The sequence below is a fragment of the Phycodurus eques genome, chromosome 1, assembly GCF_024500275.1.
Source record: "Phycodurus eques isolate BA_2022a chromosome 1, UOR_Pequ_1.1, whole genome shotgun sequence".
Lineage (NCBI taxonomy): Eukaryota > Metazoa > Chordata > Actinopteri > Syngnathiformes > Syngnathidae > Phycodurus > Phycodurus eques.
Genome location: NC_084525.1, coordinates 29,301,825 through 29,329,250, shown reverse-complemented (window position 1 = coordinate 29,329,250; position 27,426 = coordinate 29,301,825). Strand labels below are relative to the sequence as shown.

Below are 27,426 nucleotides of genomic sequence, written 5' to 3'. Positions count from 1 at the left end.
CCCCGCGATCCTCATCAGATCCTGTCATAGTCCCAACATTCAAAGTCCCCACATTCAGTTATAGGCTCTGTGCATTCCTCTTCTCTTTCTGCCGAAGAACCCGCTCTTCTTGTTCGACTTTGACCCACAGTAGCTGAATTTCCACTGGTGCCCTGCAGGTTGACGGCGCCGTGGTGGACGCTGATTACCCGGGCCACGACCGATCAGGTATGGAATTCTTTGGATGAATGCTCATATTTGTTTGGCAAAGTTTTAAGCCGGATGCCCTTCCTGACGCAACCCTCTGCATTTTTCGCCCAAAGTCAGCTGGGATAGGCTCCAGCGCCCCGCGATCCACATCAGAATAAGTGTTGAAAATGGATGGATGGATGGATGGGTGGCATGGCTCAAGTGGTTGAGTGGTCATCCCCTAAAACCCCGTTGTGGGTTTGATCCTGAGCCACTGTGACCATCCCAAAGTGTCAATGACCTAGATACTGAATCCCTAGTTGCTCTCGATGCTGCGTCATCAGTAGGTGAAAGATGAGATCATGTTAAAGTGCTTTGAGGAAAAGTGCTATTCAGGAGAACGCCCGCTGACCATTTTGTTATTCTCCTTTCGCAATCCAGACCAGTCACTTGTAGCTTACAGCAAGGTCAACTTGGCTGTCCCAGTCTGCTCATTGCATCAGGAACTGAGGTGGTGACCAATCTGGTGGTGACTTCTCAAAGTCAGCTGAAGACCTGGGATAAGTTACTCATTGGTTTGTAGGGCTGGTGCAGTTGATCTGTTTTCACTTAAAAAGGCTACTAACACTCCAGGTGGTGAATTTCCTGCTCTGCATTCCAAAAAGGTACTGCAATATTAGAAATAATTTAAAAAGCCGCCTCCTATAGTAAGTACAACAGTGTTGTGATCACAAAGAAGTCTTTTGTGTTGAGCTTCAGAGTTCTAACCAGGGGTGCACATAACAATTTTGGTCTTATCAAAATAAACACCAGACGTTATTGCTTGGCAATCATTTTTTTTCATGACTCACCAACCACACTGGATAAATTTATGTCTGTTTGTAGACATATGTCTACCTATTTGTTATCCACATATTTTCTGAACATGTAAAGGAATAACATTTTTTTTTTTTTTTAAACAACCTTGTACCTGTTCCCCGCCGCCCCCTTTTAGGTCTTTTCATATGTTTTACATTTTATTAGTCTTAGTCTAAGCCCGTTCACAAATGGTCCACAGCCTGTACCTGAAAAGCAAGACTGTCACGTGGGGAGTAGCTGGACCCAAGAGAAGGCGGAGGCCGATGTAAAATAATGAACAGTTTATTGAGGAAAGTTTATGGAGGTGGTCCTGGATGTATTGGCAGGCGGCGGCGTGAACAGGTGGCAGGCAGTGGACAGAACAGGCAGCTTGGTCTTATTGGAGAGAGGATCTCCCAACCTTTTGGTCGCGATCTTTAAAAAAAAAAGGAGAGGAGCCTTTGAAGACTGGAATCCAGATTTGATGGGAAGCTGCTAACTAGTTTAAGGTCCACCAGGCGTCCCTTAGTGGTCATCTCGCACACCAGGGCTGCAGGGAGAATGCAGTTTATCAAGTTGTTGTTGTGGGAAGGCTTGCAGTGACAACCGAGCCATGTAACTTTGAGCCTGTATGTTGGTATTCAGTGACTTAAACAGTGACACAATGAGTTGTTTATCCACAATTCAAATCATTTTGCTAACTATCATTGGTATAAATATCCACAATTATGCTTACATACATTTATGCACTTCCTTTTTTGTCCATTCCGGCGTCTTGTAAGCAATCTCTTTGTCAGTCAGCTGGGGCGGAGTCCCATAACATTTGCTTTCAAGTGAGGTCCCGGACCAGACTTGGTTTCAAGGGGTAGGCCTATATAGCACTTCACCTTCCAGAGAATTAGGACACCCCTTTCTTTTCGTGAATGCGCAAAACCAAAAGCTAAGGGGTGAAACGAGGGCTAAGGGGGTGGTGTGGTATGTTATAATACCAACTTTTCTACCAAATTAATTTCTTTTATTTCTTGAAAAGTAATGATTTTGGAGATGCGAGGATTTCTCACAGCAGCAATGATATACTGTATGTATATATATATATATATATATATATATATATATATATATATATATATATATATATATACACATATATATGTATGTATTGATGTGTATTTCTTTCACAGTGTAGGGAAACATTCTCTCATAAACTTACATTAATGTACATCAATCTCTTTATTAATTTCATGTGCAAAAAATAAATACAGTAAACATACAGTTAAATGTAATCTTCAGTAAAACATTCTCTGTGTTATAACAACGAGAAAGCTAGTATGGAGGAGCACTTAGCTTTAGCTGAAGTCAAGTGACACAAACAGCTCCAACACATGACCACATTGACCACAGATAGCCAAGTCATTTTGTACTTGTTCAAAATGTAGTATCATGTGACCCCAATAGCATGGAAAGCTTTCAAAGCTCGAGCCCTGAGAACTGTTTTTGTGTCACGATTCCAATCGGCTGAGCTAGAAAGGTACAGCAGTGTCTCCTTCAAAGCAAAAACAGAGAAGCAACACAACATTGTCATAGCAATTATCAAATAGCGACAACAACAATATACGTTTTTTGTTCTACATTTGGATTTTCAACAGTTATTGGCTTGACATTCATGTGGTCTGCAAAATGTAAACGGATGAGAGGAATCAGGTGCACTTAGATGCCTTTTCCTGCTCGGCGAGGCATCATACAGATAGGTTATTTTTTTCAATCTATACACCAAGAACACCCAGAAACAAGAGGTCAGCGATAAATGATGGTTCTAGCCGTGTTAATATCTTTACACAGCTGGTACGAAATATCTACAGGGATTTAACAGGCTGTAAATGAGCGCTCACTCTGCAGAGACAAGGCAGCTTGTGCACCCTCTTGGCATCAATGTCCTCTTTAGGTCTTTTTGTGCAAAAACAACAACAACAAAAAGAACACTAAATGTTACAAAAAGACACCTGAAATCAAAAAGAGCATTTTTAGTAAGTGCAGCGATGCCTTTGAATTGAGTAAAATTGCTACAGCATTATTCTCAGACTATAACCTCGATAATGTTTGCGTTACATGATCGCCTTCAAATGTATAGGTGAATGGTTGATGTTTGTTTTAGTACTCATTTTCATCCCCTGTTCGAAGAATCGCATTGTTGCCAGGGTTACCTGTACTTTCATACAGAAGGATGAGTCAACCAAACAACACACCAGCTTTAACTCAATGATGTTTATGTCTATCATTTTTATTTGTTTTTCGATTTCTTTTTTTCTGAAAGCCGAGCACACTATTGTGTCCACTGTGTCCTGGCAATTCAACCTCGTGGGATTCTTCCACGGGCCTGTGTGTTGCCATCAGTCAAAGATCCCTCCCTCTAGTGGCCGTAAACTAAACAATCGCAGTTTTCTGAACTTATCATTCGGGAATATGCAAAAAATCCTGTTTGCGGCCGATCATTAAACTTTGACTCCAGGAAGTGGGTATTAGAAATAAACCTGAAAAACACTTTTTTCCCCCCACTGCTATCCCTCTGATTCTTTCGCCGACAGAAACATTTGAACTAACTACTGTTAAAACAACATTTTCAGTATTCCAATACTTAAGGCAAGTGTTCGTTTCTATCCAAACTGAGTCCAATGAAAAGACATCCACCAAACACCACTGGAGGAACAACTAGCAACACAAATGTAGATTAAAGTGGAAGCTAAACTCATAATGATTTTTACTGCCTGTGCAGGAAAGCGTTTGAATTAAACTGTGCCCTATTTTAGCTCCTGAAAAAAAGATACATTTTCTATTAACAAGGGTTCAGTTTTTTTGTTGATTTGGAATGCAAATTCTAAAAACAATGCTACAAGAAATTGAACTCTGCTTCAATTGTTAGATTTTGTCCAGTTATGTCATCTTAACCCAATGTTAAACAGTTAGCGCTGGTCGATGTGTTAGGCTGGATTTACACTACAGGTGACACAATAAAATTTTTTTTGCTTCCAAGTGACAGCATTCGGATATGCGTTACAAGCAGCACAACAAGAAATAAATGCATGGAATATGATATGCTCAAATTGGAACCAGGACTTTTACAAATGTGGATACAAGTCTGATAGGGATTGGATATGTGCAACATAAACTGATGGATCAGATCACTGACAATGTACACACACCAGCAGCTGCCCAAACAACACAAATAAGAACAATAAAATAATTACGTCTTTTATGAAAGCATGGACTATTAAGTATAATGTAAATATACAACATTAGAGGTGTGTCCATCATTAAATAAGCAAAATAATCGCAACTGGCAGGCAGTACCATCATCATTTACCATCATTTAATCAGTGGGAAGGAATCAGCCCAAGCCAATTTAAGATTAGCTACAGAATCATAATTATTAATTTTTGTTTACTTCCATGTTGTTGCTGCCCAGTGTTGGCACATATGGAGCTATTTACATTCAGTTTGGTCTCTGAGCATGCGGGTTGTTTCATGTGTTCCATAAATGTACACAGACATATTGGATATGTGTCACTTAAAATCTATGTGTAAATAGACAGGTCGGAAAAGTTGGAGGGCATTTAATCAGAATTGGCCAATTGAGCACGCAGTGTGAATCCCGGCCCAGGGGATTTGACAATACATTGATAAAACACAACAGAAAATGTTCTTTAAATTTTTTTCCTTCTAAATACTGTATGTACAGCATCATGACGACACCATGTGGTTTCTGTTCCAGCGTTAATGTCACCTTTACGACACTAAGAAGAGGGTGAGAATGAGCCTTCGTCCCTTAGAGTTGGGTCACAGTTCGGTGACCCCCTTCTACTGCGTTGCACTCAAATGAAACCCCCAACCCAAGCCTTACTAGTTACCATTGAGCCGGTGTACTGCAACACAGCACCTCCGTGCAGCATTCATAAAGCACCTGCAAAGATACTGGGCTTGTATTATTCATGCCTCTTACGCAGAAAAAGACAGATTAGGAACAATTTAATTGTTCAAAGCAGCCCAGTGTTTGTATTGGCTGATGTTGCATTCCAGAAAACAAGAAAGCAGGATCCGAGGATCCCAACAGGGTTCAATCCCCGGCCCCGCCTGTGTGGAGTTTGCATGTTCTCCCCGTGCCTGCGTGAGTTTTCTCCGGGCACTCCGGTTTCCTCCCACATCCCAAAAACATCCATGGTAGGTTAATTGACAACTCTAAATTGCCCGTTGGTGTGCCTGTGAGTGCGAATGGTTGTTTGTTTATGTGTGCCCTGCGATTGGCTGGCAACCAGGACAGGGTGTACCCAGCCTCCTGCCCGATGATAGCTGGGATAGGCTCCAGCATGCCCGCAACGGTAGTAAGTAGAAGCGGCTCAGAAAATGGATGGATGGATATTTTGCCATATGACTGCATGCAGAAAGAATTTAGCAGCATATCTTTGCCAAATCACCAAATTCCGTGCAGAACAGGTTTCTATTAAGGACGATATCAAGTCGAAGCAATTGATACAAATAAAGACAGTTTATATAGCTTTTTACCTTTGCAGCATGTGTTATGGCAAAGCACTGCATTTAAAAAAATTCCCCTACTTTGGCTTTTGATTGGCAATTCATTGCACTGGGAGGTCTGAAACCTTGGACATTCCCAGTTTTCTGGAATGCAGCATAATAATTTCTTCAATTTAACAAATTCTTAAGTGATTCTAAGAACATATTCAGTCACATTCATAAGACCCTTTACAGGTTTTGAGACAACAAATCTTGTGTCGTATATATACACATAGTACACGTTACGACCAACTTAAAATCTTCATTCAACGCTTGGTCACATGACTCTGGTGGACCCATTAGTGATTTAAGAAAGGGGATCTATGTACCCTATCGGGCTGTTTATCCTTCCTTTCACAAGCCCAAAATGATTCTGTGTGTGGTCCTTTCACCACCACTGTTGATATAGAATCTCCTTAAAAGCACCAAATTAGTGGTTTGAACATCATCTCCATACAGGTCCAGTCTTTGTCTCTCTAACTGATATGCAATCAGTGAGTCTTGTGAGCAAGGGAATTGGTTTTAAAAATAAACCCTCAATGGGGTTTATCCCCAGACACGTAAAGGTCATCTTCCTAAAGTTATGGAGCATTCCAAGAACCAGGATGTAACCACTCTCAAATGTAGCACCATATACCATCCAATTGTCTGCCATACAGTTGATTTGATTCTTGTTTTTAATCAACCCTAACCCTTTTTCCCAGTCAGACAATCTGTCCAACTTGATGTGTTCTCAGATTCTTTTCCCTTCTGGACCATCATCCTCATCAGACTCCCCTCCACCCCAGGCCAATCGTATAGTTGGGGGGCGGGGGGGCTCGTGCCGCTAGAGAGCTGTAATCTGAGTCAGTTCTGTGTTGGAGTTCCCTGTCCCTGGTGTCTCTCCCCTCTTTGGGTGGTCTACCCCCACCAAAGGCAGCTCCACGCCTAGTCACGCAGGATTGGGAGTCCCTCCACCGGGCCCACCCCCATCGGCCTTACAGCTGTAGGCGGCCGCCACCTCCCGGGCGATGCTCCTCATCCGGCCCGACTGCTGGGTGTCAAGACGGAATGGCGAAGGTTGGCAGAACTCCCGGAAGCAGCGCTTGAAGTTCTCATCAAGGAAGGCGTAGAGCACGGGGTTGAGACTACTGTTAACGTAGCCCAGAGCAATGCAGAAATGCATCAGGACCAACGTGGACAAGCTGCTCAGGTTGAAGCCCAGCGACTGGGCCAAGACCATGATCTGGATGGGGGTCCAGCACACCACAAACACCGCCACCACCACCAGAACCATCCTGGTGATGCGCCGCAGGTTGCGGTCCTTCTCCTTTGAGCCTGACAGGATGCGAACGCTGCGTAGGCGCTTGACCATCAGGCTGTAGCAGACACTGATGATTGCCACGGGGATAAGGAAGGAGAAGAGGAAGACACAAGTGCCGAAAACTGGATCCCAGTGACTACGTGGCTCCGGTAGGACAACGATGCATTCAACGCCTAGACCCAGGGAAGAATGAAGAGAGACATAAATGATTAATATTTATGAAAAATGATCAAATCAACAGTCTGTTGGAACTGTTAATGAGTTGAGTGACAATGTGTATTCATGGGCCTTTGGATGTCACTAAAAATCAAAAGGGTTTTTGCGCACACAAAACAATATCACAAATGACCTCTTACCTCGTCTACCTAAAACATCTTGTGATGAGTAATACGAAAAATCCACAAGTCTCTTATTTGAAGACTCTTTAATGTTGTTGCTCAGTTAGAAATGCGAAAGAGGTACATTGAGATCACCAACATTTGAGTTATGGACCATCACTTGGTCTTTTTTTTGCATTGTGTTGCAAGCCAAAATTTGAGTCATGAGCAAGTATTTGCCGTTTGACTGAAGTGAATAAAAAAAGGAGCACAACAGTTGCCCATAGACTTTCAGCCATTTTTTGAACCGTACAAAGAGTCAAACACACAAATACGAAATGAAGACACTCACTTTCAGCTATAGTAGGCCAAGGTTCACATCCAGACATGCTACAGTATGTTTCTGGCGTCACGCTCTAAGCCACATCCCTTAACACACATATACCGGTAGTTGTTGTTTTGACTCGGCTTGACCCAGCATACAGTAATTACACTTCATAAAACCAGTTTTGTTTCTTTACTTTCTCTTTTATTCCATCCATCGGGTCGCGGGCATGCTGGGCCTATCCCATTTGACTCTGGACGAGAGGCGGGGTACACCCTGGACTGGTCACCAGCCAATCACAGGGCACACATAGACAAACAACCATTTACACTCACATTCACAACTACAGGCAATTTAGAGTCTTCAATTAACCTACCATGCATGTTTTGGGGATGTTGGAGGAAACCAGAGTACCCAGAGAAAGCACGCAGGCACCGGGAGAACATGCAAACTCCACAGAGGTGAGGCCGGATTTGAACCCGGGTCCTCAGAACTGTGAGAGAGATGTTCTAACCGGTCTGTGACGCCCCTACTTTCTCTTTGTGTGTTTTTTTTTTTTTTTATTACTGATAGTGTGCTGTTTATCTTTATTAAAAACACGCAACAAAAAATGTCAACAGAGAATATTGATTCGATACATGAGTAAATATACTTAGGAGCTTGGTCAGGGAATTAATTAAACGCGTACCTCCAGGTAATACTGCACTGTAATTAGCATGTACCTTATGGGAAGTGATGATGTATGTAGTTCTGCTCGAATGACATTGCCATGCCAAACAAGTCCCCAAATGCTTTAAGGTGTCTATGACTCTAGAATGGAGTCAGACCCTGTGACACGTTTGAGCAGGTTTATGGAAAAGGAAACATACCATGTGTGCGTTTTGACAGAATTGATCGTGAGTCAAATATTGCCTCATAAATGCAATGAAAACCTTTGCAATACAGACAATGTGGGAGCACATTAGGAGCACATGAAAAATGCAAATAATGAATGTGATTAGGCAGCAATGTGAATGTTAGAAGATGGGCAAACAGAAGGAGGGGAATATTTGCATGTGTAATAGGACATGATCGCGGACAGACAAAAAGATGACGTATGCTTCGAGGGACCATGACAGAAGATGAGACGGCCGCTTAATTGCTTTTAATTAGATGCAGTCTGAGATTAATGTGTCTGAGGGTACGGACTGATAAGGAGAAATCGGGAGTGACACGCACAAACACAGGAGACCTTCACTTGACTCACCTGTCAAATCAATGACTGCATAACTATTATCTAAGATCTTAAAAGCTAAAAGGAGGTCATCCAAATCAAGACTTCCTCTGGATTAAAGTTTTAATGCAAATGTACCAATTGTGCATACCCCGATTTCAATTAAGTTGGGACATTGTGTAAAATGTAAATTTAAAAAAATACAATGTTTTGTCAATCCTTTTCAACCTATATTCAATTGAATACACTACAAAGACAAGATATTTAATGTTCAAACTGATAGACTTTGTTTTGTTTTTTTGCAAATATTCACTCATTTTGAATTTGATGCCTGCAACACATTCTAAAAAAGCTGGGACAGGGCATGTTTACCATTGTGTGACATCACCTTTCCTTTTAACAACACTCAATAAGCGTTTGGGAATTGAGGACACTAATTGTTGAAGCTTTGTAGGTGGAATTATTTTCCATTCTTGCTTGATGTACAATTTAGTTGCTCAACGGTCCGGGGTCTCAATTTTCATATACATTTTCAATGAGAGAGAGCAGCAGGCCAGTCTTGTACTCATACTCTTTTACTAGGAAGCCACAGTGTTGTAACACGTGCAGAATATGGCTTGCTGAAATAAGCAGGAACGTCCCTGAAAAAGACATTGCTTAGATGGCGGCAGGCGGCACGGTGACCGACTGGTTAGCACATCTGCCTCACAGTTCTGAGGACCGGGGTTCAATCCCCGGCCCCGCCGTGTTGAGTTTGCATGTTTTCCCCGTGCTTGTGTGGGTTTTCTCCGGGCACTCCGGTTTCCTCCCACGTCTCAAAAACATGCATAGTAGGTTAATTGACAACTCTAAATTGCCCTCAGGTGTGAATGTGTGCGCAAATGGTTGTTTGTTTATATGTGCCCTGCGATTGGCTGGCGACTGGTTCAGGGTGTACCCCGCCTCCTGCCCGATGATAGCTGGGATAGGCTCCAGCACGCCCGTGACCCTAGTGAGGAGAAGCGGCTCGGAAAATGGATGGATGGATGGATATTTTAAACTGCAGGATTCCACTTTCCCCAAGATTGTGCATACTTGGCGACTTAGGCATAATTGACCTCTCTAATAAATATTCACCATCTTTATTTGTCACGTTAGCTAGAGCAAAGAAAACAATTCTATTAAACTGGAAAAACAAAGACTCTAGCCTCTATCAGTGGCTAAATCTCATCATAGAATATATTGTGTTAGAAAAAATATTAGCAGAACGAAAAAAATCAATTACACATATACGTACATAGCTGGTCACCTTTCCTCAACATACTAAATCTAGACTCTTGATTCCTTTGCCTGAGTAGAGTGCCATTTGACAATAGCAAGACTATTTTCATAAGTGTGAAAGTAAACAATGTAATACTATATTCTTTGTTGTCGAGGTTGTTGTTGTTCTTTTATTATTATTCTATTCATTTATTTTTCTTTTTTCTCTCTTATTTTCACACATTTTAGATCGGTTTGCATGGTGTAAAGACACATGCATGCTGTGGGGATCTTCTCTTGTACCTGTGTTTGTGGTTCTGGAATCTCTGGGGGCGGGACTTTTTTTCACTCCTTCTTGATCTTGAGGGTGGGGCGTGGGGAGAAACCACTGGGGCGACCACCTGGGGAGTAGTGGAGGTGTGATGGTGACTCGCCCATGTTCCATAGGTGCTGGGGCGGTGCCAGCTGGCACCCGCTTGGGTCCCCCGCTTTGGCTGCTAGTGGGGGCGGTGGGGGCCCCCTGTCGCTCCTCGTGCCTGCTTCCTCCTTTTCTCGCTGTTCCTTGTGTCCCACTGCGGTCGCCTCTTCCTCTTCCCGTGGCGGTCCTCTGCAGGCTGTTGGGCCTGCTGTGGGGTTCTTTTCCCTGCCTGGTTTTGAGGGGGTGCGGGGGGTCCACCTCCCACGCTCAGGGACGGGTTTGGCTGTTAAGCACTAGCGACTGGCAGCCCTGCACCCTCCCCCTCGGCTCACTGACCTCTCCAGATTTTAATCTGGAGAGGTCAGCACTGAAACACGGGGTAGGGCCAATGACTGCCAGTCGGGGACCTGGCAGTCATAGTAAGTGAGGTGGGTCTCACTTACTTGCATGGCGGTGCTCCTGATGCCGGGCCCCCCGGGCTGGATGACTGCTTGGTGTTGAGGCTGACCTCTCATGGCCCACGGCTGCTCCTGATCCAGCCCCTCGATTGTTTGGGTGGGGCCCTCAGCTGCCGCGGTGCGGCCACAGCAATTACAGGACACTTCTGGCAGTCTTTGTGCATGTAAAACGGTATCAATTCACTTGCATGTATCCGCAGGCACACACCCCTAGGACTCTTTCACTAGGTGTGGGGTTACCCACTTACTGAAACAAATAACTCATGAATATGCAAATCGCTTGTGTATCCCCTCACTTATACTCTCGTCCTGTAGGCTTTTATAATTCATATAATTAAATGTCACCACACTTCAGTTGTACAGTCGGGTTCAGGACCCTTGTCCTGCATGCTTCTTCTCCTGTCCTTGTCCTGTTCTATCTTGTCCTGTCCTTCCCTCACAAGGTGTAGCACTACAGCCCCATGCAACACTCATATTTAATTTCATTGTTGTAGATAATGTAATGATTTACTTCTCTCATACTGTTTACAATTAGTTCTTTGTCTTTTGTCTTTGTTTCTCTTCTTCCTTCTAGAAACTTTGTTCTGTTCGACTGTCTGATTCTCAGTAAACCTCAATTATAATACCACAGCGGAACAGTAAAAACTCCACTGTGACACAATAAAACTGTTCCGGCATGAAAGGGATACAGATTTTCCATTCTGCTTGACCTAACAGCCGAACAGGACAAAAAAAATATGTATATGGCCTTTGCTTTGTATGGTAGAGTTTTAACTTGCATTTGTAGATGTAACGATGACCAGTGTTACCTGACAATAGTTTTCTGAAGTGTTTCTGAGCCCAAATGGCAATCCTTTACACAATGATACCGGTTTTTAATGCAGTGCTACCTGTCACAGGCATTTAGATTCAGAATCCTCTTTATTTGCCAAGTATGTCAAAAACACACAAGGAATTTGTCTCCAGTACTGGGACCCGCTCGAGTACGACAATAGACAGCCATTTTGACAAAAAATACTCTTGAGACATAAAAACACACTACGAAGAGTCACTGAGCAATGAAAGGTTACCGGTAATGTGGTAATGCTGATACAATTACAGTTGTGCAAATGATGCAGCAAAGTCCTCTTGCAATTTAATGGCAAGAGGGAAGACGCTGTTGGAATAACTGCTCATTTTAGTTTGCATTGATAGCGCCTACCTGAGGGAAGAAGCTGGAAGAGGTGGTGACCAGGATGTGGAGGGTCCAAGAGGATTGCCTTAGTTCTGGCAGCGTGCAAGTCCTCAAGGGTGGGTCCGTCCTCAAAAAGGCCCAGATGTTGGTCTCCCACTACAGGTCCTCAGAGACTGTAATTCCCAGGAACTTGAAGGTCACGACAGTTCACACAGGGCAGTTGGACAGCGTGAGGGGCAGTTGTGGCAAAGGATGCTACCTGAAGTTCATGAACATGTCTACAGTCTTGAGCGTGTTCAGCTCCAAGTTGTGTTGGCTGCACCAAAGCTCCAGCAGCTCCACTTCCTGTCGATATGCAGACTCGTCACAGTCTTTAATGAGGCCGATGACTGTGGTGTCGTCTGCAAACTTCAGGATTTTGACAGCCGGGTGCGTTCAGGTAGAGAGAGAAGAGCAGCTGAAGAGAGGACACATCCAGTGTGGGATCCAGTGCTGATGGTGCGTGTGGATGAGGTGGTGTCCCCTAGCCATACCTGCTGTGTCCTGCCAGTCAGGAAGCTGTAAATCCACTGGCAGATGGCAGTCGAGACGTTGAGCTGGAGAAGCTTGGAGGAGAGGAGTTCAAGATTATGGTGTTGAACGCAGAACTGAAGTCCACGAATAGGATCCTCGCGTAGGTCCCCGCGCCGTCGAGGTGTTCTAGGATGAAGTGCAGTCCCTTGTTAACTGAGTAATCCACAGACCTGTTCGCCCGGTGGGCAAACTGCAATGGGTCCAGCAGGGGTCCTGTGACGCTCTTAAGGTTCTCCAGCACAAGGCGTTCGAAGGATTTCATGACCACAGAAGGCCGGTAGGCCTTGCCAATTACGTGCAGAGATTTCTCCAAATTCTCTGAATCTTTTGATGACACTATGGAACGTACAGTAGATGATGAAGTCACTAAACTCCTTGCAACTGGATGTTGAGAAACGTTCTGAAACTGTTGGACTATTTGCTCACACAATTGTTCAAAAAGTGGTGAACCTTGCCCTATCCTTGCTTGTAAACAACTAAGCCTTTCGGGATGCTCCTTTCATACGCAATCATGACACTTTCCTTTTTCCAATTAACCTGTTGAGCTGTAGAATGTTCCCAAAAAGTTTATTTATTTATTTATTTATTTTTCTTCCAGTATTACTCAACTGTCCTAGTCTTTTGTTTCCCCTATACCAGCTTTCCAATTGCAGGCATCTAAAACAACATGCGTGAATATTTGAAAAACAAAACAATCAAGCTTATCAGTTTGTACATTAGTCTTTGTAGTGTATTCAATTGAATATAGGTTGAAAATGATTTTCAAACCACTGGATTCTTTTTTTATTTACATTTTACACAACATCCCAACTTCATTGGAATTGGGATTTAGATAAGATCACACGGCATGTCAAACGATAACATCAAACTCCCATCCTATCCAGAACCACTCCTATTTAAGCACAACAAATGAGCTGAAAAGTTTGTTATTTTTATGCATTATTGATGTATTTATTTAACAAAACATTGAAACTTGGCAGAGGTTGATGGTCCGTAAACATGTTTGTTCTAACAAAGTTTTCTTGGATACTTCAGCCTTTTGCTTCTTTCCACCATGTGTCACGTCTCCCTAATATGATTCCGCTCTGTCTCATTTTTGTTTTTTTCTTACAATGTAGACATTTTATCAATACTTTGATCTATCATGTGGGATTTCAATGTAATCTCATTACTTTCACTGTCTGACAGCTCATTGATGCAATGACTTCAATAATGTGCAACTACAAGCACATGCTCAAGCTGATAACGATAAATACGATTTCTATTGATTATTGGATTACTCATTTCAACATGTTCATCAATAATCTAGTACATTAAGAAATTTGGATATGGAACAGGCACGATGATGGGCTAATGGTTTGTATGTCTGCTTCACAGTTCTGAGGTTTTGGGTCCAAATCTCAGTTTGTGCCTTTTTATCTGGAGTTATTTTCCCCTTGCCTGCTCAGATTTTTTCCCCCAGCCTCCTCCCACATTTAAAAAAACATTCATGTTAGATCACTGAAGACAAACTTTTCCCTAGGTGTGAATGTGAGAGTAAATGGTTGGTTTATATGTGCCCATCGATTGGCTGGTGACTCATATTCAAATGCTGCAGATACACATCAGTTGATAAAGGGTTTGTGATGACAACAGCTTGACCCTGGAACAGATTACTTCTATTTCCATGTGATCTTTTCCACACATGCTCCCTGCACACAATGAGTATGCCCATGTTACAGTTTTATTATTTTATTTGGTTATTTATCTTTTAGTCAAGAGCTGCGTCAGCTTTGAGCCCGATGGCAGGAACTCCGATGCAGGATGCAGAATACCAGCAGAGGAAAAGGTCAATCAATCAATAGCTTTTAGTGGCAATCATTCTTTCAGAATGTCTCACCTTCCCAAATGTTAATTGTCCCCTTCCACTTCCTCTCCTCCTCCAATCGCTGTGTTCCGTGCGTTGCCATTTTTGCAGTGATGCATTTGTGTCCTGAAATGGCCTTCATTAATTCAAGTCACAGGGGTTTTTGTTTTTCCCTGCTGAAGCTCCTGCCCCCGCAACCCGACCTCAGATAAATGGAAGATGGCATGATGGATCTATTGTGGTGGTTTATAGAGGCAAATCAGAAAATGCTGTCATTGTCAAAATACCGAACTGTACTGTATATCATGTGTATAGGTGTGTAAGCTTTTTTTTTTGGTGTGCGGGGGGTTTCAATAATAAATCCATTATGGTGATGTTTCAGTTCAGCCTACATGTACATGTAACTGAGTGTGGACTCAAAGCAAACAAGCAGATGTCCCTCTCAACAAACTTGTTTTTAATGGATTGGTGCAAGCATTTACTAGCGAAACCTGCATCACCTCTTTCCTGCCAATGTGCCCTTGGGGCGGGCTGTTCAAGTACTGCATATCATTTGCTGTTATGTCAGCAATAAGATGCCCTACTGTCTTACAAGGGAACACTCTGAAGTGTTGTTCTTTTGGTCGCAAACTGTGTCTTCATGTGTCTACACGGGCAGCCGTGGCCCAATGGCTAAGATAATCGCCTGCCACCGTGTCAAAGGTTCAAGACCCCCACTGGACCATCTGCCAACATCCCCCGGACTCACGGCTGTGGTGTCCTTGAGCAAGACACTGATACCCCAAAATGCTCCCCGGGCGCTTCAGCTACCCCCTGCTCCAGTGTGTTCCACTAACATGTGTACATGTTCACTGTGATGGGTTAAATGCAGAGAACACATTTCATGTGCATGCATGCATGCATGTTCATGACAATAAATGGTGATTCTTCTTCAATTTCAATTTCTAATTAGTTCCACTGAATCAAAAAGTTAAAATTACATCAAACAAATACTTTAAAAGGTACAAGTGGGTTTTAATCAGTTGACAAGAAATTACTGGTCAACGCTTGCGCTTATTTTATGTGTGCATCCAATGGTCTCCTGCTATTCGCAGGTGATAGGGACCGGGCCATACTACGAACAGTGAAAATCAAAGGAAATGAAGAACCACAGGAAAAGAAAAAGAGAATATGGTGATTTGACTTCACAGAAGATTATGTATGAACCGGTGCGCACCACAGTAAGGGAATTCCTGGTTTAGTATGTTACCGTTCCACTCCAGTCTTGTAAGTGTTGGTAGTGCGCACTACAAAGTGGTTGAAAGCTTCCACACAACTGAAACAGAATAGGCTGTGTCTATAATATTCTGTGGATGTGACTTTTGAATCACAATAAGAATAAGAATTAAAAAACAAAACAAAAAAAACATGAATTATGCTACAACCCATTTTGGTGAACTAGCTCTTTTGCATAATCCTGCAGACTAAAAAACTGGGAATTCACATGCACACTAACAAATTTAAAAAGACTAACACTCATGAAATATGATCCATTCCATGCCTTTGCCAAAGGTAATAAACTTGATTGATATGAAGACTAGATAGGATGTCCCGTGTCAATAACAGCACTTGTTGTTTTAAAACATTTTTGTTATTGAATGAAATATAAATAAGCTACATTTACTGCTAAAACTGGAGTACAACAAGCAGTATGCCTTTCAGTTAGCTGAGCTGTTGTTGCCATGGTAACAGCCACTGCATGATGAAGCTACAGAATCCCGACCATGGTGTGGACATTACTCGCTTGAATTGTTGTCTCTAAACATTGCATTGCACCAACGGACAATCAAAACTGCTGAAAGGATTGTTGGTGCCCCCCTACCCACCCTTGAGGACTTGCACGCTGCCAGAACTAAGACAAGAGCGTGCAAAATCCTCTCGGACCCTCCACATCCCGGTCACCGGCTCTTCCAGCTCCTTCCCTCAGGTTGGCGCGACCGATCAATGCAAACTAGAACTAGCAGACATTCTAACAGCTTCTTCCCTCTTGCAATCAACTTCTTAAACAGCTAACCTATAATTCCATTGCAACATGCTGCCAATTTTTTTGTCTGAGTTAATTGTCACATTTCTGACGGGCCAATTATATATTACTCGCGCACTCACTGTAGTAGTCTCGCCACGCTGCACTATTTGCATATCTGTAGTTGACCAATATGGGCCACTCATGCCAGAGTAGCATCTGCTCCATTTGCACACTGACTGAGGAGTATCTGCAACATTTGCACAATCAACATTGTCCCAGATGATCACACTACTTGTCACTTTAAACTGCATACACTCCTTGAAGTCTTGGCGCCCTTTGCACAATGGTCATTGCACCAGACTATGGCAATATTCGTCATTCGAACTGCTTTAAGTGCTAGGACTCTGCATCTTTTGCACAATTGTCAAAAAAACAAAAACAAAAAATGTACCGGCATTACCAGACAACTAGCAATCCTTTATTGCTCAGTGACTGTTTTTTTGTCAATGTCTTTATGTCTCAAAAGTGTCGTACTAGAGTGGCTTCAACTACTGGAGACAGATTCCTTGTGTGTTTTTGGAAATACTTGGCAAATAAAGATGGTTCAGATTCTGATTTGAAAACAATAACAAAATATTGTTTGCTGACGCTAATTTAGATGCTACAAAACTTTGTTTAAATTCTCAAAAGTGCTTTTATTTGCTGTGTGAGGACATGAGTGTGAAACCTGCCACTGAATCACCAGTTTTAATTAGGCTCAAAGGGGGAAATCAATTAACGCATAGGAGCAAACACCCAGACAGTGCAAAGCTTCACCAACAAAAAGTATTTTCTAAAATACATAATCACATAAAAAAAACAAGCCAATTTTGTGGATTAATGTTAAATGCTTCTTCCAAAAAGACAAGCTATCTTGGCAGGTGGTGTGACCACAGGATTACAGGCGGCTCGCCATTCTGTCAGCAGGCCAGCTGGCAAAACCTGACCTCCTTTGGTGACGTTATTGGACCTCATGCAGAGCTACCAACAACACACGCACGCAACATTTGCACGCGCGCACACAAACACAGGCCTACACCTTTTTAATACACTTTAATACAGCATTGAGGAAGTCGTGGGCGGCCATGTGATTGGGAATATGGCCTGTGACTGTTGGACCACAGGTTCAATTTCCTTAAGTGGAAAAGGCACTCCCAGACCAAGCTGCAATCATAAATACAATTTAATTCTATAAATGACATAGCAATGGCAATTCTGAAAAATCCGAAATGTGACATGCCCTGCACTGCTGTTCTTCTCCAGTCCTGTGGGTGGCGGTAATGTGCATTACAAAGTGGGTGCCATCTCACTATGCCAACACCCAACTGTGGCTCTTCCATTTTAAAACTCAGCCAGCCCAACTATTTCCAGTTGTCATCTTTTTTCGAAACGCTATTTGCTCATCAATGCAAGGCTCCAAAATGAAATTGAACAAGTTAAAATTTAAGCAAACACGAGGCATTACTGCCTAGCATTGCAGTGTGGCTTAACATCTGGTTTGTAGGAAGTACAACAGGATTCTTAGTATTTATACAATTCCCACAGATGAGGAATGGGTCCTGATCCAGCAGATGTTGACACTAGCAGAAAACGAATATCTCTGAAAGGAAATCCTGACATTGTTGCAAAGGTTTGGAATTCATCATTTTGGGTTCTCAGATAAAGATAGTTTATAGTTCTTCACCAGGTAAGACAAGTTAAATTAACATGAATAACGTGCATTAAAAGAGTCCATCTAATGTTAATTTAAAGTAAAAAACTGAACACATGCAACATAAATTTGCGTTTCTGCTCTGACTGATACCGTGTACATCGAATATAATCATTGCACACCCATGACCAAAGTGAGAATAATATATAATATAATTAGACATGTCCATCTTATAGTCTTTGCCCTTCATCGCAGCTGATGATAATAAATTTGCTTTATTGATACGTCTCACATTGTTTAGCGAACTTTTTGGTACGTATGGCTAGAGTGAACTGAATGCTATCATGTTGCTTGTAAATAGACAGGGTGGAAATAATCGTGCTGGCTGCGTGTGTACAAGAGACCCTGTATAGTCAGTTGCCACATTGTAAAAAATGTTTCTTCTCACCAGAATTGTAAAGAGCACTGTCACAACCAAAAGTGAAAATAGGTTTCTCGATCTGCACTACTAATACTACTACTACTACTACTACTACTACTACTACTAATACTACTAGTAGTGTTGTGGTCAAGATCGCACTATCCAAGATCAAGACTAGCCCTGGACCAGAACTCACGAAGACCGAGACAAGATCAAGACTTTTGGGATTCAAGACAGAGTCAAGACCAAGACTGAGACAAGTCAAGACTGAGACAAGACCAAGACCATAATAATATATATGTTTTAAGAACCATGACGAGTTTGAACAGTTAAACAGTATTCTCGCTTTAATTTTAATTTTCTGTTACATTTGACGGCCATCAACAGTGTTTGCAAGCACAACATGAAAAAAAATCTACAATATACTAAAAAATTTATACAATATTTTTGCAAAAAAATAAATAAAATCTTTGATTTAATATTTAAAGAAGAGCTTGGTTGCATTGGAGAAACAAAAGAGACAGTACAAAAACCACTGGTGAAGCATGCACTTTTAGTCTTCATGGCGACCTGTGTGGTCAAGTTGCTGCCTCATACACTCCACTTCCGTACTTCTGGTGGTGTGTTACAAAAACAAGAGCATCCAGAAACTAACTTCCTCCTCAGCCTCTCCACCCAGCTAGCTGCTAACTAGCTATCTAGCCTCTTGCCAGCGCCGGTGGCTGCCATTCTTTCGGGATTCCCAATGGATCCTTTGGGTCTCACGGGAATCCTGCGGGACCCAAGGGGCTCTGATGGAAGCAAATTAAATTTTCGGGTGGGAGCAGGAAGTAAGACAACAAAATCACCGGGAGTGGCTGGACGGGAGTGGAACCGCTCCCAGTGACTTTCAACAAATTAGTACAGTGGAACCCCACTACTTGTGGAGGATCGGGACCATGCCGGACAGCAAATAGTGAAAATCCGCAGATAAATGACACCCATTGCAATTGCATTGACATTTTTTCTTCTTAAACCCCCCAAATGCATGAATAAGCAGGAATAAGCCAGAAATAAGTGTTTTCAGAATTGGTTCCCCCCAAAAAAGAAAAAAAAAAGTTTTTTTAAATTCATAAATCGTTGAATTTGGGTGTGCCGGACCGCGAGTTTGCAGGGGTCCACTGTATCTCAAAATCAACGATAAAGATATATATTCTCCCCAGCTTGAAGTTGCATGTAAAGCTCACTTTTACGCCTGCCCTTAAGTGCAAAGTTAAGGCCACCCAATCACAAACATCATTTCATGTTGGTTGTGCACGACTGCTGAACCCAGCCAATGGCAAACATCCTAGGGCGGCAGAACGAGGATGACAAGACACATGCACACACTTCCTACACAATTTATAAAGCAAGTGGCTAAGACTCAATTTCGAAATGAGTTTAAGTCCTACCACCAAACAAGCCTCCTCTCTCAACTGACATTCCCCAAATATTGTAGTATAAAGTAATTTGGCACTTGTACTTTTTAGAAGGTGCAAAAAGGCTTTCTTATGGCTTGGAAAGGTTGAAAGCCAAGTCAGAAGTGAAGAAGAACATCCAAGAAGTGACAAAAGGCAAACATTAAATATTTGCAGAAAGCAAGCACAAAGTTCACACTGATTATCCCTTGAGTGACTCACTGTGTCGTGGTAGAGGACTGGCAGCAGCAGTAAAGTTTAACTGGAATGGAGCGATTGTGTGTTGGGCTAATAGACATCTCATTAAATGAAATGGAGTTCACCGGAGCATCAAGGAGGGGGGCGGCGGCACTAAAACCGTTTCGGGGTGAGATGATTGAACTGTAAAACTGCTTTTAGAGGCAATCAAAGAGCAGATAAACTGACTGTAGATTAAAGTGTCACGTGTGGAAACTTATTAGACGAGTGTTTACAAGGCAAAATTATGACTCATCAATTGCGCTCATCTGTTTTTTTGCTTGTTTTTTTTAATAATGTTGCTTGCTTACTTACTACTGAGTAGTCTTAGGCCACATTTACATTGCAAGTGTAGTGCCCATGTCTGATTTTTTTAGTGATACATATCCAATATTGCTGTGCTTACATTTACCAAAGACCTGCAACCAACCCACATCGCAGATGATTACTTGCACACTTGACAAAACGAACCACACTTTTGAAGCAATTGCCCTGGGGTACGTTTTAATCCAACCCAACCTGGCAAGTGTGAACACAGCCTTAGTCTCATCGCATTAATCCAGTTGTGAGGAAAATCCAGCCCTTTCAAACCAGTGTCGAGTATCTCTGGGTTCTCAGGCTGAATCAAAAGTCCATCTTATGTTAGATGATTGGTTTTTTATTTATTTTTATTTTTTTTATATACCATTAAGTCAGAGGTGGGTATTAAAGAGCTAAAACATTTTCTGTCACATTTATAAAAGTAACCTTTTTGGATAGATTGTATGTCAGAGTAGTTTTAATGCAACATCGTATTTACTTTTTCTTTAGTCATTTCTGTTTAGAAGAAAAGCTTTGTTTACTTCGCTACATGGAGCTACATTCCACTCCTTGTATTTTCATCATGAGGTACAGTATTATATTATTGCTTGCCGATCTATTTTGATTCATCAGAAAAACTGTCACATGATTCCAATCCAATCTATCTACTAGTGACATTTGACTCCATTTGACAAATCAAACGGAGCCATGCAGTCACATGAATGCACAAGCACAGAAGCAGTGTTCAAAATGACTTTCATCCATCCATTTTCTGAGCCGCTTCTCCTCACTAGGGAGGGTTGCGGGCGTTCTGGAGCCTATCCCAGCTGCCATCGGGCAGGAGGCAGGGTACACCCTGAACTGGTAGCCAGCCAATCGCAGGGCACATACAATCAAACAACCATTCGCACTCACAGTCACACCTACGTGCAATTTTGGGGAGGAAACCGGAGTTCCCGGAGAAAACCCACGCAGGCACGGGGAGAACATGCAAACTCCACACAGGCGGGGCAGGGGATTGAGCCCGGGTCCGCAGAACTGTGAGGTTGACGCTCTAACCAGTCGGTCACCGTGCCGCTCAAAATGACTTATTTACGTAAAACATGGTAGAAGTAAAAAAAAAAAAAAAAATACCTAAAGGCTCCAGGTCCCCCACGGCCCGATTGAGAAGCACTATATATAAAATGGATGCATGGACTACAAAAAGAACAGCTACGTCATGCATTGTCAGTTATGTCGGCCTAAAATGTTGGCATTTCAGCCTACATAAACTGTACAAGAGGCTATCTCGTTGTGTGGTGTGTGGGAAAAAAACAGCAGGTCAACCACAGCACGTGAATTCAAACTACAGTTCGTCCAACCCACTTGGACCCGCTTGAGCTCTCTGTTCTTCTGTCTTAAAAAAAAAAAAAAGTTGTGCGCATTCAAAAGGAGCAGGGAGAAAAGCAATCTCCAATGTATCCACTGAAGATAAAGCTGTAAATTGGCACAACTGCTGTTTCACATTGGTAAACATGTTGGACAATATTTTAATTAGCATATTCCTATTTTATATTCTTGTCCATTTACATTCATGTGCTGTTTCAAAAATAAATAAATCAATAGTTACGCACCAGTTACTCAGTACTTTTTTTTTTCACCGAATACTACTTTTTACCCTTACTCAAATCAAATTATTCTCTCTTACTTGTCTACTTTGACAACACTCTTTTTAGGCAGGTGCATTTATCATATGTTACAATGTGAAAACTTTTCACCTCCACTTGCACTGCATTATTTAACCAAGACTAAAAGGCAATTGCCAATGTGAGGTAGTTATACATTAACTTCTCTGTGGACCCACCAATGAACATCAGTGCTTCTAGCTCCACCTTTACCCAAATAGCTTGTTAAAGTGGCACTCAGCAGGCCCAAAAATTGGCATGTAAATGCGACACACCACAGAGAAGAGTAATGTTAACAAGCCTACCATATTTGAATGAATAAAAAACGGAATTGCATATAGTATATAAAATCAGGTTTCAAATCTTCAAAATAATAAGGTCCACCTCTCAGGTCTCAGACTCTGTGGGCGTGTCGAATGGATGTGCCAAAAAGAATCAAACATACTGAGGAGATAGCCTATACGTTAGGAGGCTCAACTTCAAAATTGAATGGTTATTATGGACTACAATCCTAAAAAAGTCAACTTACCCTCGTTGTTGGTGACATAAAGTCACAGCCGAACACGGCACCTGACGACAGCGGGACGGTAGGAGGAAGCTCAGGTAGTTTGACAGTTAGCATTGCCGCATTCGCTAGTAACAAGTTACCCACGATGCCATGTTTTCTCTGGTGAAAGTTTACAAAACTATCCATTGTAAAATGTGCACTTCAGAGTCGGCTGCTGGTGTTGATGTTCAGCTCGCCATCTGCATGGGTCTTTAAAAAGTCAATCCATCGCTGTTTTATTTCCTCATTTTTGGGGAGTTTAAAAAATCGTAACCGAGCTGTTGTGAAAATTCAAGTATCATGTGAAGACGCATTTTCTGGGTGTGGCCATCGTTAGCTTGCTAACTGCAAGTTGGAGTGGTAAATGGGCCTTGTTATGGAAGCTAAGCATAGCTAACTCAGAACTGAGCAGCATAGCCAAACGAAATGACGTCACTTTGTACTTATATAGTGGGGGAGGGAACTCTCGCGACGAAGTATACGCCCCTACCATGTGATGTCACAGGCTGTGTTGTAGCCCCGCCTACAAAATCAGAATAATTCAAACGGTGAAAAAGACCCTTAAGCTATATCTCAACAATTCAGCACTATATTGTTATAAGTCTTTGCATACGTTTTCAGCGCTTATCTTCAAACATTTGATGTATTAAGAAACAAAACACCGATATCTGCTTAAAGCCTCTTTAAAAAAAAAAAGGCTTCACCTCAAATAAATACCTTGCTTCATATTAACACCTTGTACTCATTGAAGTTTAGTAAATAAATTCCATCCAACGCTTAATTGCACACCCCAAACTGAAATATGAAGTGTTACTCAGTTTTGTAATGATACAAATGTCCCATCGTGCCAGATGTTGTGTAAAAGCCACAGTGTGAGAATTCATAACATCAACCATGATGAGTCACTTTGCTGGCGAATAACTTGATTGGACATAAATCGCATGTGTCGATCCCATTAGTGAGATGCTGTGCCATAAAAGCAATAAAAACCAAGAGAAAGCACATTTGGAAACAAGTTCATGCATACTGCAGCCCCGTAGGGCCCCCCTGAAAGATAGATTTGAGCCCTTTTCTTCCCATAAACCTTCTTCAGTAATGCGTAATGAAAAATAAATGCTGTGTGGCACTGTTTTGTCACTGCGTATTATTTTGCATATTAATCAGAGAGGAATATATACCAGCTCACATGTATAGTGCATATGGAAAATCGAGTATGCATGTAAACACAATGCACTCATTACTCACTGTTATGCTCTTGCTCCTCTTCGACGTTCCCCATCACCATGGCCGGAACTCCAAAGGCTGAGGCCAACACCCACACACAGATATTCACCACCTAAACAAAAATGACAAGTAATTACTTTGCAAGCCAAGCAGAGGGCTCAATTCTAGTTGCCCAATGGGCCAATGAAAGCCACCCCCAATAGGTTGTCTGAATGGGGCTGATGGCATTGTGAGAGCCAGGAACGTCACACACTCAGGAAATTACAAAAACACTATGAGATAGTACCCGATTGAATTATTGCTCTGTATTCAATAAAAACAAACAACAACTATATTTTAAACCGAGGCTCGAATTATATATATTTTTTCCTTTGAGGAGCAGTTTTGCTAATTATTTCTTCCTTTGAGGAGCAACTTTTTAATTTTGAGGAGCAATTTTTTTTTTACAGGTTTATCGCACAGGGCAGGGGTTTTATTAAACAAGGTAAATATGACAATATAATGGGGGGATTAAATGTACGGCTGCAGTTATCGAATATTTTAGTACTCGAGTATCCTTCGAAACCCTCTTCTGTTTGGGTGCATGAGCCATTTTACCCGTTATTTCTCTCTGACCCATTCTCCATGTTTTTCACCTAGCAGATAAGCAGTATGGAAAATGAATGAATGAATGACTCAGATGGTAGTATACTGGCCATATGTCACACAGTGGCTACACTGAGTAAAACTTTTAAGCACCCTGTATGTAAGTAACATCAGTGTTGGGAAAGGTCACCATTCCAAAAATGAACGAGTTCATAGTTATTTTTTCTTTTTCTCAATATGTTGTTGACCGGTTATTACCCTCAAAATACTAGCATTTCCTTTCCCCCATGTAGGCACCCATTCAGTCTACACTGGTAGCCAGCTGCAGCTTTCACCCTACAATTTCTAAAAGGTGAAGAACATATTGTTGCTTGAATGGTCTTTTTTTAAATGAGGAATTAAAACATAAACAGGACTTTTGTCCCTAATGTGTAAACAAAAACATGCACCACAGTATGGCAGGAACCATTGTGAAAGGACATTGATAACTTTGCATTCCTTGCAGCTCTGTCTGACTATATTAACAAAATATTTCATCTGATCTATTCTTATATATCTATCCATCCATTTTGCAGTACCGCTTATCCTCACTAGGGTCACAGGGGCGCTGGAACTCATCCCAGGTGACTCCGGCCGAGAGGCCGGGTACACCTTGAACTGGTCGCCACCCAATCGCAGGGCACATATAAACAAACCACCATTCGCACTCTCAGTCACACCTACGGGCAATTTTTTAGAGTCTCCAATTCATGCATGTTTTTGGGATGTGGGAGGAAACCGGAGTGCCCGGAGAAAACCCACGCAGGCACGGGGAGAACATGCAAACTCCACACAGGCGGGGCCGGGGATTGAACCCGCGTCCTCAGAACTGTGAGGCAGATGTGCATATAAACAAACTACCATTTGCACTCACATTCACACCTATGGAAAATCTAGAGTCTTCAATTAACCTACCATGCATGTTTTTTTTTTGGGATGTGGGAGGAAACCAGAGTATCCGGGGAAAACCCACACAGACGGGGAGAACATGCAAACTCCACACAGGCGAGGCCGGATTTGAACTCGAGTCCTTAGAACTGTGAGGCAGATGTGCTAACCAGTTGTCCATTTTTTTTAATCGACACGGTGTCAACAGAAACATTAAATATTGTTTGAGATTGGCTCCAGTTCACCAGTCACCCAGAAGAGGATAAATGGTAGAAAATACAGTAGATGGGTGGATGACTGTAATGATAAGGTAGGCTTGTATATGATCTGCCTGTGCACACCACGGGTACGTTGACAAATACTCCATTAATTTTAATCCACATATGATTCGGATCTGAGGATATTAGATTTTTTTTTTTTTTTTTTTTTACTGCTCATGTATATCTAAACTGGAACACATGGGAGGAAAACAAATAAAATAAAAAAATAATCGGAATTGCAGTGTAAGTCAAGCCTGGTACTTCATCACTCACAGTGTTTTGTTCATATTCTGTTCTGTCAGTATGCTAAAAGCGCATTGTACCTTGGCCTTGTGAGGTGTCCTCATGTCCAGAGCTTTGACGGGGTGGCAGACAGCCACATACCTGTCCATGCTCATCACTGTCAGCGTGAAGGTGCTGGTGAACATGTTGTAGTAGTCGATGGACACTACAGCCTTGCACAGGGCGTTTCCAAATGGCCAGAAGCCCAGGAACACATCAGTGCCCTGGAAACATTCACAAATTAAAACAATAAGGATGTGGAGCTGCCATGTCCACTCAAGCGCTTCCATGCAGAGTTCATGGTTTCGTTGAGTGGAGCGTGAAACCACTTCATCTTTCTCTCACGCCATTAATTAATCCTTATGCAGATTAGGCTTCATTTGCACATTAATTAAACATTTAAATAATCATTTGGCCTTGATGACTTTTGAGAAAATACTGGTTGATAGGTTGAGGTCACTGATTGTTTGCCTTTGTTACTGAGATTACACAAACAACTTGGTGGATGAATGTAGTATGAGTCAAGGAGAGGGCCTAAAAATGTATTTATTACACATCAACAAAGTAAAGTGTTGGAAATATATTAGATTACCATGATTGATTACTTTTCATGGTAGTTTTACACATGCCATTTTTTCAACTAATTGAAACTCAGTATAGAATAAAATGAGCAGGGAAAGATGGGCTGATTATAAATTCTCTCCTTCAGCTGTTCCGAAATAATATACAGTGCCGCCTTGAGATACAAGTTTAATTGTGTCATAGTCTGCCACATGCTATTCCTTTTTTGGAACTTGGATGGCGCTTTGTACCTTGCCTTCCCCTCCCTCTCTCTCTCTCCCCAGTCACCACCACCCACTCACCTGCACACCTGTTCCCTATCAGCCATCATCACCGCTTGCATTTAAGCCTGCCAGATCCAGGAATCCAACGCCAGAGTATTGACATACACCCGTGGTACACCGGACAACTCTCATGAACCTCTTCCCCCCTGGGGGCCGGATTCTTCTTTGTTGATAAAAAAATATCGCCTCCATTTCCCCCCTTCCACCCCAAGTGAACCAGAGCCCATCCTTCCTACCTCCTTCTTCATTGGGGCGGCCACGTGACAGATTGAACAGGTGGTTAAGGAGGCTCAGAAGAAGCAACCGAATAACCGGCTGTTTGTGCCCAACTCCGTGCGTTCTGACGTCCTTCAGTGGGACCAAAAGTTCAAGCTTACCTGTCACCCCGGAATCACCCGCACCATCCAGATCATTCAACAACACTTCTGGTGGCCCAGCCTGGTTAAAGACACTTGGGAGTTCATCCTTACCTGCTCCGTCTGTGCCAGAGGAAAAAACTCACATCTATCCGAGCTTGTCTGCTGCACCCCTTACCCATCCCGAGCTGCCCTTGGTCCCACATCTCCTTG

At 42.3% G+C, this 27,426-nt stretch overlaps 1 protein-coding gene across 1 annotated transcript in view; it reads right to left on the bottom strand.

Moving 5' to 3' along the window:
- Positions 1–5,743: 5,743 nt before the first annotated feature.
- Positions 5,744–27,426, bottom strand: part of oprl1 (opiate receptor-like 1) — a 66,608-nt gene continuing 44,925 nt past the window's right edge. The window contains exons 5-7 of the mRNA XM_061686348.1: positions 26,054–26,236; positions 23,980–24,070; positions 5,744–7,044 (exon numbers count right to left, since the gene is read on the bottom strand). Coding sequence (XP_061542332.1) covers positions 6,500–7,044; positions 23,980–24,070; positions 26,054–26,236 — 819 coding nt within the window. The 3' untranslated portion in view covers positions 5,744–6,499. The remainder of the gene's footprint in view (positions 7,045–23,979; positions 24,071–26,053; positions 26,237–27,426) is intronic.